This window comes from Bacillus rossius, chromosome 1, assembly GCF_032445375.1.
Source record: "Bacillus rossius redtenbacheri isolate Brsri chromosome 1, Brsri_v3, whole genome shotgun sequence".
NCBI lineage: Eukaryota > Metazoa > Arthropoda > Insecta > Phasmatodea > Bacillidae > Bacillus > Bacillus rossius.
The window spans coordinates 222,154,228-222,168,109 of record NC_086330.1 but is presented as its reverse complement, the minus strand read 5'-3'; the positions used below and the strand labels follow the sequence as shown (position 1 = coordinate 222,168,109).

The following is a 13,882-nucleotide window of genomic DNA, read 5'->3' as shown; positions in this document are numbered from 1 at the left end:
CAATATGTGTCTTAAATGACGAACGTGTGTCCATTTTGTTGAATGTGTCTCCTAGATGAATGGGCATTTCAAGTCTTTAGATGGGACTTAATATTTACTAGTACAAAACATTTTTCAGGGATTATTGGTCCTATAGTAAGCATAAAACATGCTTATTTATTTTTTCTATATACTTTTAATAGGTTTACCCATATCAAAGTCTCTTTTCTTGTTTGCTTAAGATAGGTTATGCCTTGTTTTTAAGGTATGAAAAGTATCGACAAAAAGGCCTCATGTTTCAGATACGTTTGGCCTATATGCTTGACACTAAACATATATTGGTTTATTGCATACTTAGTATTGACACAAAAGGCCTCATGGTCCACAGACGCTTGACCTATGTGCTTGTAGTTGGCACACTATTAATCATAAGCTGTGCCGAAAATGATTCGTATGTTAGGCATAGTGATATTGTGTAACATATTTATTCAGTCGGACATTTACCGTGGATAGAGTCCTTGGTCTTAGTAATCAAGATAAATAAACTCTTCAAAAGGTAATGGAAAAAATAAATTAAAATAATAATTTTTAAATGTAATTATATAAAGCAAAGAAAAAGAATCGAAAAGAATCGGAGAAAGGACAGAAATCGAACTTAACTCGTTAGTAGTTATATTTTGCACGTATTGCTGGATTATATCTTGAATGGGTTTTTGACGCCATTTGTTTTTAAACTTTGGTGGATATTACAAAAGTTTGAACATAAAATAATTTCTCTTTAGTTATTTATTACGGCCATTCTTTATTTACGATGTTTTAAGTAAGCCAAGCGTATGCCATGAAAATGTTTTTACTTGAAAAACAACAAAAAATGTAAAGCACATTCATCCTATTTTAAAATATTAACCGAAATATTATTAAAGTTCTTCATTTTTTTATCAAGTAATATGCACACAGCTCAAAGATAATTGGTCCCACCAACTCAGGTTAAAATAATTTTTCGTCAATAACCTTGTCACTACTCCTTTGGCAGCAAATTACCTCTTTAAAATCCATCGGGAACACAGTTATATCCGAACCAAACAAAAGCTCAGAAAGTAACCTTACTACCCCTTGAGCAGATATATCTCACCTAGAGCAGGTCTATACATACTTAAACCCATCGAGCAGGAAGTTATCTTCTCACCACCCCATTGGAGCAGGCAGTTACATTCTTACCTTTTCTTGAGCTAGCAGTTACATCCTCACCACCCTTCGAACAGACAGTTACCACTTTACCATCCTTTGAACAGGCAGTATTCTCCTCTCCTCCTCTCAAGTAGGCAGTTGACTCCTCACCCCCCCCCCCCCCCCAATCAGTTATTTACCTTGTGCAGGGAGTTAGCTCCTCACCACCCAGCAAGCAGGAAGTAACCTCATCACTACCTATTAAGCAATTAAGCAGGCAGTTATTCCTTATCACACCTTAATAAGGCAGTTACCTCCTCACCAGCCCATTCGAGCAGGCAGTAATCTCCTCACCACCCTATTAGGGCAGGAAGTTAGTCATTACCACCCTTTGAACAGACAGTTATCTCCTCTCTTCCTCTCGAGCAGGCGGATACCTCTTACTACCCTCCGAGTAGGTATTTACCTCCTTACCACCTTTCATACAGGCATTTACCTTCTTACCTCTACTCGAGCAGGCAGTTACCTCCTCACTACTACTCCAGTAGGAAGTTATTCCACTCACATAATATCGAGCAAACAGTTATAACATTTCAAGCAAACAGTTATCTCCTCGAGCTGGCAGGCCTCCTCACAACCCATCGATCATGCAATTATCTCATCACATCATCTCGATCAGACAGTATCCCCTCACCTTCTCTCGAGCTGGGTGTTACCTCCTCACCATCCTTCGAGCAGGCAGTTACCTTCTTGCAAAACTCTAGCAAGCAGTTATCTCATCTCCTCTTGAATAGGCAGAACCCTCCCCACCTCTTCTGGAGCATGCAGTTGCTTCCTCATCACCTTTCGAGCTGACTTACCACCTCCTCTCGAGCTGACTTACCACCTCCTCTCGAGCAGGCAGTTGCCTCCTCAACACCCCTCGAGCAGGTAGTTACCACCTTACATCATCTGGAGCATGTATTTAGCTCCTAACCTCCTCTTGAGCAGGCAGTTACTTACTTTTTCTCACCCTTCGAGCAGGCAGTTATATCTTTACCTCTTCTCGAGCAGGCAATTAGCGTCTTACAAAATCTCGAGCAGATAGTTACTTCCTTATCACCCTTCGAGCAGGCAGTTATCTCATCATATCCTCTGGAGCTGGCAGTTAACTCCTCACTTACCCTCGAGCAGTCAATTACTTCCTCACATCTACTTTAACTGGCAGTTTGCTCCTTATGGCACCTCAAGTAGGCTGTTACTTTCTCACCTCCTCTTGAGCAGCAATTTACCTCTTCATTTCCTCTTGAGCTGGCAGTTACTTCCTCACCAGGCCTCACATCATGTACAGCAGGCAGTTACCTCCTTGCCACACCTTAAACAAGCAGTTATCTCCTCATTTCTTCTCGATTTGACAATTAGCTTCTCGCCACCTCTCTTCTCCACCTTTCGGGAATGTTCTAGCACCTTCACAACTGCTTTAGCAATAGTCATTTATTTTACCTCTAGTAGGCCAGAATAACTTTGAAGGTTTTTAATTTGGTGTGTGTATGATGTATGTTGTAAAATTCTACAACAGTTGTGTGAATTTATTTTACAGGTGGATGCTGACAAACAAGGAAAATACATTGTGTGTTTTGATCCGCTAGATGGTTCTTCCAATATCGATTGTCTGGTGTCTATTGGGTCCATCTTCGCAATTTACAGGTGAGATATTATAAATATGCTATTAAAAATGTATTAAAATTATAAAACAGTAACAATCGTCCTTAAGAACCAAATCATTCTTAATTTGAATACTGTTTATCGTTTATATGTCCAGCTACACTTTAAAATTTGAATACAAATCTGTTGACAATTTTACCATCTGTACCTAGTAATATTACAAAAGATAAAGCTAAACAATTATTTAAATATCTAATTTTTTTCGAACAATAGCAGGCACGCTTTTTGTAAAACTCCACTATTTCATGCAAAATAGCGAACAATGAAAATTTATATTAAACATGACTGAGTTACTCAAGCAAACATTAACCCATAATTTTTTTATGTTAAAAAAGAACATAGTCCTTCGTCTCTTTAGTAAGTTATTGCACAATTATTTTTTTATAAATTTATAATGACAAAATGAATCTAAGAATGGATGAAAACAAAACTTAGTGTAAGAAATTGTGACGGCGACTACACGGTTGAAATTATAACAAATAAGCTCAACAATCACTCCCACCACCCAGTACATACCACCCGGCACCCAGGAGACAACACCCAGTATATACCACTCATCACCCAGCAGACACACAGTAACTATAACCCAGCACCCAGCAAACAAAACCCAGCACAAACAAACAAAATCCCAGAACCCAGTACCCACACCACCCGACACTCACGACCAAAAACCCAAACCCTCCCACCACCCAGCCCAGCCTCTATTACACATTTACCGACAAATCCCCCACAACCGAGTACCTACTACACAGTTACCAGCAAACATAACCCAGTAACTACCACCCAGCAGACAAGAAACAGCACCTACCAAAACGAAACCAGCATACTACACCCAGCACCTACCACCCAGCACCTATCACCCAGCCCCCAGTGGGTTACACCTAGAACCTACCTCCCAGCACACAGAAAACAACAGTTAGATCGTACAACCCAGAACCTACCACCCAGAACCAAAAGGCAACAAACATTACCTTTCCACCCAGTATATCACACCCAGTATCTACCAAAAAGAATTCATCAGACAACATCCAGTACAAATCACCCATCACTCAGGAGAACACACCTAGTTCCTACCACCTTCATGCAGCATACCACATCAGCATGCAGCAGAAAACTTCCTGTACCTACCAACCAGCACCCAGTGCCTTGAACCTAGCACCAAGCATAACACATCCTTTACCTACCACCACCCAGCTACCAGCAAACTGCTTACACCACATTTTAAACCTGCACCCAACCGACAACTCCTTGTGACTAGCACCCAGCAACCTGTAGACCACACCCAGTACCTACCACCCAATATACAGCAGACCACACCCACTACTTGCAACAAAGAACCAAAAAGAAAATATTCTTATTTGCCACCAAGCTCCCAACAAAAACACACAGTATCTATCTCCATCACCAAGCTAAATACCAAACCCTATCCTTACTACTCAGAACTTACTAGACTACACCCAGTACCAACAACCTAGCACCAGAAGACTACTACTACTACCCGTACTTACCACTCAACACCAAGTACCCACCAACCAACCCCCAGCAGATCACATTCAGTCCCTACCACCTAGTAACAAGCAGAATTCATCTAGTTCGTGCAGCACCCAAAAATTCTACAAACAGTGTCTACTATCTACCACTAAATCCACAACACAGATCTTACCACCCAGCACCCAGCAGACTACTCCCGTACCCACTATCCAACACTCAGCAGACCACACTTAGTACTTTTCTCCTAACACCCAGGTGACCACATCTAGTGCCGACAACCAAACACTCAGCAAATCAACCCAGTACCTATAACCCAGACCCAGCAGATCACCCCCAGAAACCACACTCAGTACCTTAATACCTCACCCAGCAGACCACAATCAGTACCTATACTCCACACCCAGTAACTACCACCCAGCATCCAGCAAACCACACCCAGTACCTACAACCCAAACCAGCAGACCACACCTAGTACCTCACTTCTAGAAGTCTACACCTAATTCCTACCACCCAACACCCAACAGACCATACCCTGAGCTAACAACTTACATCCAGCAGACAACACCTAGTCATACAACCCTTCACCCAGCAGACCACACCCAGTACCTACAACCCATATCCAGGAGATCACATACAGTACCGACCACCCAGCACCCAGCAGACCATACCCAGTACTCACCACCCAGGACCCAGCAGCGAGCAGACCTTACCTAGTACTGACCACCCACACCTAGCAGAAATCATCAATTACTTACCACGAAGCACCCAGCAGACAACACCAGATAACTTCTTTCCTGTACACAGGTGACAACACCAAGTATCTACAACCCAACATCCAGCAGAACAAACCCAGTCCAAACCACCCAGCAGACCAAACTTAGAACCCAACACCTAGCAGAACACTCCCTGGTTCTTACCATAAAAAACCCAGCACACAACACCCAGTACCTACCAAAATGTACTTAAGTGTACAACACACAATACCTATCACCCAGCACTCTGCACACCAAAACTGCACATTCCATTCTCCACCCTATTGACCACACCTAGCACCTTCCACCTAACTCTGAACAGATCATACCAAGTACTTAACTACAAATAATCCTACAGACAATATGCTGTAATCTACCATCCATCACCCATCAAACAAAACAATATCAATCACCGAGCACCCAACAAATCACACACTATCAATCACCCAACACCCAGGTTTAACAACCAGCTCTCAGCAGACCTTACTCAGTACCTACCATCCAGCAATCAGCAGTCCATTCTCAGTTTCCCCCCCCCCCCCCAGGCACCCACCAGATAACACCCAGTTCCTACCATTGAGTGTCGAACAGACCCACCCAGTTCTAATAACCTACAGCAGTACATATCACCAAGCAGACTACACCCAGTAACTAACGCCCAGCACGAAGGAAACCACAACTATCACTTGCCACTAGCCCAGGAAATAAAGGTTTTTTGTCGCAACTAATTCCGGGAAAGCTGAATTTTTGTCAGATGTAGGACCCTTATAAGACACGTTTTTCCTCAAAAGTCCCCGCCTCTCGCCTCTCCCCCTTGTGCTTTCCCCACCACCCTTATCGGAAGTTCTAAAATGTCGACCTTTACAGAATCTCTTGTGAATACGTAAATAATTGTGTAAAGTAGTAAATATATAGCGTATTTTGTTCTCAAAAATCTGGTTTTTAATTTGGTTTCTGACAATATTATCTTTAATGTTGATAGTTAAGGCATTATAAAATCACAAACATAAAAAAAACGGGTTTTTAATGTCAAAATGCGCAGTTCACGTTCTGGATGTTTTTAAATATTAGAAATACACAAAATATTTCCAAGTAAATTTTGTAGCACACACTTTCAGCTTTAAAATTATGTATAGTTTATATCGGGGAATTTATTGGTTACTGCTTGGTGGTGGGGGGTAGGGGGGGGGGGGAGCGCATGCGTATGGCTAGCGTGCACCGACCTACTATGTGCATCCTTTTGTATTCGTAGTCCGTCCGTTCGCGTAGCCTTCATAATTATTTGAGGAATAATGTATCTAGTTTTAAACAGTATTCATGTTTATATAAAATAATTAATAAAACAACTAGTTTACATTTTTCTTTTTTTCACTTTATGTTAACAATAATATAGATATATCTAATATTCATTAGCAAATACTTAAAGCAATTCTGTGTACATAAATTTTCTACTTAAATACGCATAGCCAGTTTTGGTTAGGGGGGAAAGATACCCCTACCCAATAAAGAGCCTTCCATTATCCACCACCTATGGTTCCGCTGTGTCCCGGACTGGCTAAAACCCGTAGCTGTCATGATTATGAATAACTTTAAACAAGTTAAAAATCTTTTAAATATTAAATTGTAGTTCATGACAGCATCACGGACCGCCCACCCGCCTCTTATATAAAAGTAATGTATCCTTAATTTTTAACAAATTGTCCTTAATCAATATATGTTGACCTTCATCTGCATCAGTCATGGGCATTTAAAAACTTTTCAATGACAACTGTCGTCTGGAGGAAGTTCAATTTCTTCGTCGAAATTTGGAGAGTTAAGGCATGATAATCCATTACAGTTTCCACACATAACAGAACAGCTTAGACCAGATTTTCTGCATTTGCAATTGTTACCGCGTGAAGTATTACAGCTGCAGGCAACAAGACAAAGAAGGTCATCAGGGGCAAAGGCTTTGGTACTGGGAACAGGTTTTAAAACTTGATTTTTCTGCAATTTTCCTTTACATATTCATGCCTCCAACCCCAATCTGTAGGTGGAAGTTAATTGCCCATCCAATATTGCACCTGGAGGTAAACTCGTAATAGATGTTGGTGAGCTGCTTCTGATGTGGGGGGCAATTTTGATAAATCAAAGTTAGATTTTAAAGCGGATTTACTTGTCATGGATGTAAATTTGTAGTAGCGAGCTTCATTCAGATTAGAATATCTTCTAAGCCTGTACATTACAAGTATGAATGTCTCTCCCTTTTCGAGTAATTCATCGTGAGATACATCTTTTTCCAAAAATAACTCTGCTTGAAGTTTGGCTTGTGGTACAACTTTGATCACATCAACAGATTTTGTCCTTCCCAAACCAAAAAATGATCTCCTGTAATTGCATATGTAAATAAAAGAAGTTTTCTGATGCTCTTTTGCACATTTACTAGTGTTTGTATGTCATAATAAACAATGGAAGGATTTTTGCCACAGATTACTTTTCGAAAGAATAGAGTTATTTTCAGGCGCAAGTGCTATAAGCAGTACCATAAGATCTGTGTCTCATCCCACAACTATGACTACATTGAATTTATTGAGATGTTCAATTCCTGTTTACGATGTCTAAGTTAGCATCTCCCTCGGCTATGAATGAACTTATTACCCTTCAATTTAATGCTTCAGACAGTTTCATAATTAATTTTTTTGTTATTCGTATTAGATAGAAAAGCTTCCTTTTTCGTGATACATTTTTTATTTGTCTCAAATTCTATGTTACATGATGAGTTTATAGCAGATCTTCTTGAATGTTCTTCTCCCTTAGTTGTTGGCTCTGAAGGGTACCCATCAAAAACAACAGTTGAGTTCATTCCATATTTTGTGACGATATATGTGCAGTAATTTTCAATGATTTCTCCAAAAGTCTCTTCAATTGGCCATGTTACACTATGGAGGAGAAAGCCTCCATCAATAACTATACCAGTACCTGTATCTTGTTGGGGTTTAATTTCATCAGTAATGCTCTCAGAAAATACCTTTAGGAATGATGACTTCGCTCCTTTACGTAAAGAAACATAATCGAATAAGGATGGTGGTCGTGAAGCCAGTTCGTACGAAAGGTAAATTTTTAATCTAGTCGGACCATCACACAAACAGAGTATTCGATTGAATAACTGTTGAGGATTCACAGTCACTCGCTTTGATGAACAGCCACAGATTTGTGACTAGATTGAGTCAGTACCATATCCTTCCTATGTAATTTCAGTTCTCCGAAAGACTGTCCCTTCATTTTTTTTCATAGCTGTCCTGCAGCCCGCCCGCCTCGACCCTAACCACTAAACCACTCTTTACGCTATTGCCGAGATAAGACAAGAACGTGTAGCCCACTCCTGCTCCGTCATCGCGAAGACTTAATAAACGAGACGCAATAAGAATATGCATAATAGTGGTGTGCCTGCCACTTAACCCAGTTCTTGCTGCCAAGGCTCAAACATATTAGCATAAAAGCCACTTGACCCTCATACGTTTTATGGCAAATTTACCATTATCGAAATAATTTCGAAACGGTGGGGGGGGGGGGGGGGGGGGTGGTTGCAGTGATCCAGTTCTTGCCTTTGTCAAAGGCGTTTCGGGTTCGAAACCAAGCAGGAACTCCCAGATTTTCGTCAACAGGAATCGAGCCGAGACTATGACGCAGGCCAAAGTGTTTCATCGGAGAGCTCTCATTCCTTCCGCCCGTAATATGTAAAAATAAACACCACCGAACAATTATTTTTGATTCCCTTTTGTATTGCGAATGAATACATCAATATATTAATAACTAGCCTACTATTAGATTTAGGTTTCTATTTAAATTTTAATGTTTTAATTCCTGCATGTAACAGAGGAATATTAAAAATAACAACCTCATGATAAGAGTAGATTGTAGGGAAGCCGGGTAGATGAATGTAGCAGGTCGGAGCATGCTAGCCATACGCATGCGCTCACTCCCCCCCCCCCCCCCCCCCAACAGCAGTAACCAATGAATTCCCCGATATAAGCTATACATAATTTTAAAGCTGGAAGTGTGTGCTACAAAATTTACTTGAAGATTTTTTGTATATTTCTAATATTTAAAAACATCCAGAACGAGAACTGCGCATTTTGACATTAAACACCCGTTTTCTTATGTTTGTGATTTTATAACACATTAACTATCAACATTAAAGAAAATATTGTCAGAAACATAATTAGAAACCAGATTTTTGAGAACAAAATACGCTATATATTTACTACTTTACACAATTATTTACGTATTCACAAGCGATTCTGTAAAGGTCAACATTTTAGAACTTCCGTGAGTTTTGGGGGGGGGGGGGGGGGGGGGGGGGGAAGCACTGGTCAAAATGAAGACAGATTGAGAGTATGCAAAAAAAATGTTTTTGAACACTTCACCTTTAGGAGAGTAAATGGTTTCAAACTGGGTCGTACCTTCGCCTAAAGGTCAGAAATGTCAGGAAGTAGACAGACAAAAAGAATCAGAAGATTATGCAGGAGAAGGAAACTGCGAAGGAGGTCTAACTAAGTCAAAAACAGATGAAAACAGACAGAAGAAAGACAAAGATGATAGTGGTCATAATAAACTTCTTCGCGAATTCTTTGACAGCCTCCCAAAATTAGAGTCACATTACTGTAGGAAAGATACAAAGAAATTGTACCTTGAGCCGAAGTGGCAGTCTAAGGCTGAACTTTACAGACAATATCAGTCGTATTGCAAGTCGGAAGGGAAAGAGAGTTTGTGTGGAAGTATTTTTACATTTTCCTCTGTTTTTGATGAATTAAACCTTGGTTTATTTTCACCTAAAAAATATCAGCGCGATGTTTGCTGCTCGTTTAACAAAGGAAATTTGGTTCAAGAAGAATATGATGCCCATGTACTCAAGAAAACCAAAGTACGACAAGAAAAAGAGAGAGACAAAACAAGCAACAACACTACAGCTGTGTTCACTATGGATGTACAGGCAGTACTTTTATGTCCTGCTTTAAAAGCATCAGCTCTGTATTACCGAACAAAATTGAAAATCCACAATTTTACTATTTATAACCTAAAAACAGGTAATGTCTTCTGTTATCTTTGGGACGAGACAGGGGGAAGACTTACCGCTGATGAATTTTCTAATATTATCAGCCATTTCATTTTCACTGAAGTAGACAAAAGTTTTTATAATGGTGTCATTTTCTACAGTGATGGATACAACTATCAAAATAGGAACTGTACCTTATCTAATGCACTTTTCCTTGCATCCTATGAAACAGATCTCACAATTACTCAGAAGTTTCTCAAAAAGGGCCACACGCAAATGGAGTGTGACTGCATGCACAGCACCATAGAAAAGAAACTACAAAATCGGGAAATATATTCACCAGCTGGATACATTGAAGTTTGCCGCACAGCTCGGATACACCCAAAGCCCTACAAAATACAGTACCTCTACCATAATTTTTTTTAAAGTACAGCTCTTTAAATTTTTTGTCCTCCATTCGTCCAGGTAAGAAGAAAGGAGACCCCATGGTTACAGATCTGAAGTGTATCGAGTACTCACAAGATGGTAATTTAAAAGTTAAGCTTGACTTTTCAGATGAGTACTCAGACCTGCCTAGACGGATCAAACAGCCAACAGACATTGTTTTAAAGCCACTGTATAAAAAAACTTCCTCTAGAAGCGAGTAAATTCCAACATCTTCAAGAAATGAAAGGAGTGTTGCCCAGAGAAGTTCACGTGTATTATGACAGATTGCCACATTTCATGAAAAATTCAAGTGCAGTTTGTAGTTCAGAGGGTTTGTGCACTTGTGTAAAGAATTTTTTTTTGAAGCTGGACACGCTCAGTTTGTAACCGGGAATACTAGTGCTATGAATAGTATCATTGTTCATTGTTCACAGGAATTGTACATGAGTACGGAATATCTTGTATTTTCCTCTAAGTCATTTTTCATTTAGTGTGTATTCTAGCTCAATAAGTAGGTATTTTGTTTTTGCATCGTTCTAACAATGTGTACTTTCCCTGTAGGTAGTTATTTCTTAAGAATGTACATAATATCGCGGCTTAAGAGGCCGTGTCACAAATTTGCGCTCCTATCTATATCAATGTTATTTTAAAAGGCAGTTTTTCTCAAAGTCTATAAGAGGTAGGGGCCGGAAATTTTGCCTACTGAAAGTATACAATACATTTAACATAACCGCTTTTTTCAAATTTAGTTATCATATCATATATTATTTCTGTGATGAAAATAATATTATCAATATTTTGATTTGTCCAGATACATTGAAATTTTGCTTATATTTATAATTATTTAGCAAAAAATGAAAACGCCATTGAAATGTATTGCACATTACCTTCCGATCAGTGTCTTCATGATCATGATGGGTTTATAAACCTGGGTGTAATCAAGTCTTTAACAATTACATGACAACATTTATACTTAATAATTTGGAGATATGCCTTTTCTATCCTCAGCCCCTGAGCTTTTACTATCTGGTCTGGCGACGGACCTGACACTCTTCAACCACCCCAGGGGTCTCCGATTGCACATCTTATCAAAAAAAAAAAAAAGCTGTTCGTTCATTTGTTTTTGTGTTCGAGCGAAGGTTTACTTCTCCATAAGTGCCACAGACTTCACACATTTATGCCAAGGGAATATTCCGCTGATGTGACGCTATACGAATGTATTATTCGCGACCATACAACTTTTTTGTTTGTCATCGGGAAAATGACGCCGCAGTTTGATTTTTTGTGGTGATATAAAATAAATTTTCTTGCTAGGGAATGTTCATTTTGAATTGAGCATTTTTAAATGTCAGCGTAGAATATGCTTATCTGCCCATTTTGTTTCTTTCCATAATAATGAGTAAAGTTAACATTGTCATAGACATTTTATTATATTCGTTTGCCGTCCAAGTACAAATGTCACACTATATCGCACGTAATTCTATTTTTTACTAATTTGTTAGTTGTCATTTTATTTAAGTTATAAATAACAGTAATAAAAATTATTACTTAATAGTCCAGAATAGAGATTGAGTTATTATTCATTTAATAGGAGTTTAAAATATGGTACTACATACATAGTTATATTATCTTGTTGTCTTCTTTGTAACTTTACTGGAAGAATGGCATTTGGTATGTATGTTAACTCACAATGAAAATACTTCAGAAGTACTCAATTAACAGTGAACAACCTAGGGCCTATACTAATTTCATTATGTTCATGAAATATAATTGATATTACTAATAATGAACTGTATGTGTTTTGCGTAGAGATATCGTACGAACTGTATGTGGTACAGACCAACATTAGCTAAGACTCTGTAAATAAGTAATTTCAGTTAATGTGTAGAGAATATTAAAAGTTAGAAATAATGATATATATATAAAACAATGCAGAGTAATCAGCATAAAAATAGAAGTTGTTTTTACGTAGCGCCTACTGGAATGTATATTTTGTGTTGAATTATGTGGTATGATTAGTATTCTCTTATTGTAAGATGTGTTTTGTTAAAATCTTATAAAACATCACTTACTGTTGAAGGATTTTCATTTTTTTTGTGATGATCTTACTTAAACAAGTTTTAATTATATTACACATGTATATTTTAAAAGCATTTTAATGTATACTTATAGAATTGTAATAGGCTTTATACGGACTCTCACGATGCATGTGAGCATCTATAATTAATAGAGACCGGAAAAATTCGCGGATTCATTCGGCGATAGGCTAGAAGTCAAATACATATACCTTTTAGATGATTTTGCTATTGGCTTACTGTTCATCTGGACGAATCTCAACCAATTATAAAACACCAACCAAAGAAGGATCGAATCACAGACAAACAAGCTGAGACGACTAACAAGTCAGCAGCAAATGAACTGCCGTTATTTGCCCGAGTGTACAGGGGAATGTGCAGTCTATCCTGAAGGCCGTCGAAACCGCGAATTTTTCCGGTCCCTAATCTACATCAATATTATGGCCGTTTCACAAGATCAAATATTTATTGAATTCAATCTGTTGCATTCATTGTACATGATTTTCGATATGTACATTGAATTCAATACAAATTGAAGATGTTACTCAACTAAGCTTATTCTTATTAACTTATAAGTATTTTGTTTGTTCAGTACATAAAAGTAAAAGATTCGTTATTATTTAAATAATGAGCATCTTTAAGCAATAACGTTTTCAAAATATTTACATAAACATAATGGAATATATTTTTTAAATACTTTATATCTACGATCACATCAACGGCAGTATTATGTAATCAATGAGGTAATGAAATATCCTGAAAGGATATTTTCTTCTCTGTAAAGTAAATTTGTAATGCAGCCCTCTTAATGTTAGTCTTGTGAGTTATTTCGTCTTCTAATATGCTACAGCAATGTATAAAATTAAGTTTTGTTAGTGTTTTAGTATGTTCGTATTCATAAAGGTAGGCTACATATCGTATTAAGATAAATAGTAATATTTGTAAATTTAAATTCTTTGAAACAACGTCGATAAGAGGTTCACCTACCTCTGTTAAACTGTATGATGGTGCATTGTAAAAAATTAGGTAGTCTGACTTAAGTGAGATTGTATTTAGATTGTGTGTGATGCATATGCAATATCTAAGCATATGCATTTATGTTATTATCCTTTTAAAACGTTACATGATGAATTTCGTATACTTTTTAATGTCAACTAACATTATTTTTCACGGACTATTACATCCAGATAAAGAATAATTACCACATGTTTGAAGATTAATTGTATTCCGATACGTTTAAAGTATTAAAATTT

At 38.1% G+C, this 13,882-nt stretch overlaps 1 protein-coding gene across 1 annotated transcript in view; it reads left to right on the top strand.

Moving 5' to 3' along the window:
• LOC134527316 (fructose-1,6-bisphosphatase 1) overlaps positions 1 to 13,882 on the top strand; it is a 315,913-nt gene that overhangs the window by 173,769 nt on the left and 128,262 nt on the right. Inside the window, exon 3 of the mRNA XM_063359876.1 lies at positions 2,726 to 2,832. Coding sequence (XP_063215946.1) covers positions 2,726 to 2,832 — 107 coding nt within the window. The remainder of the gene's footprint in view (positions 1 to 2,725; positions 2,833 to 13,882) is intronic.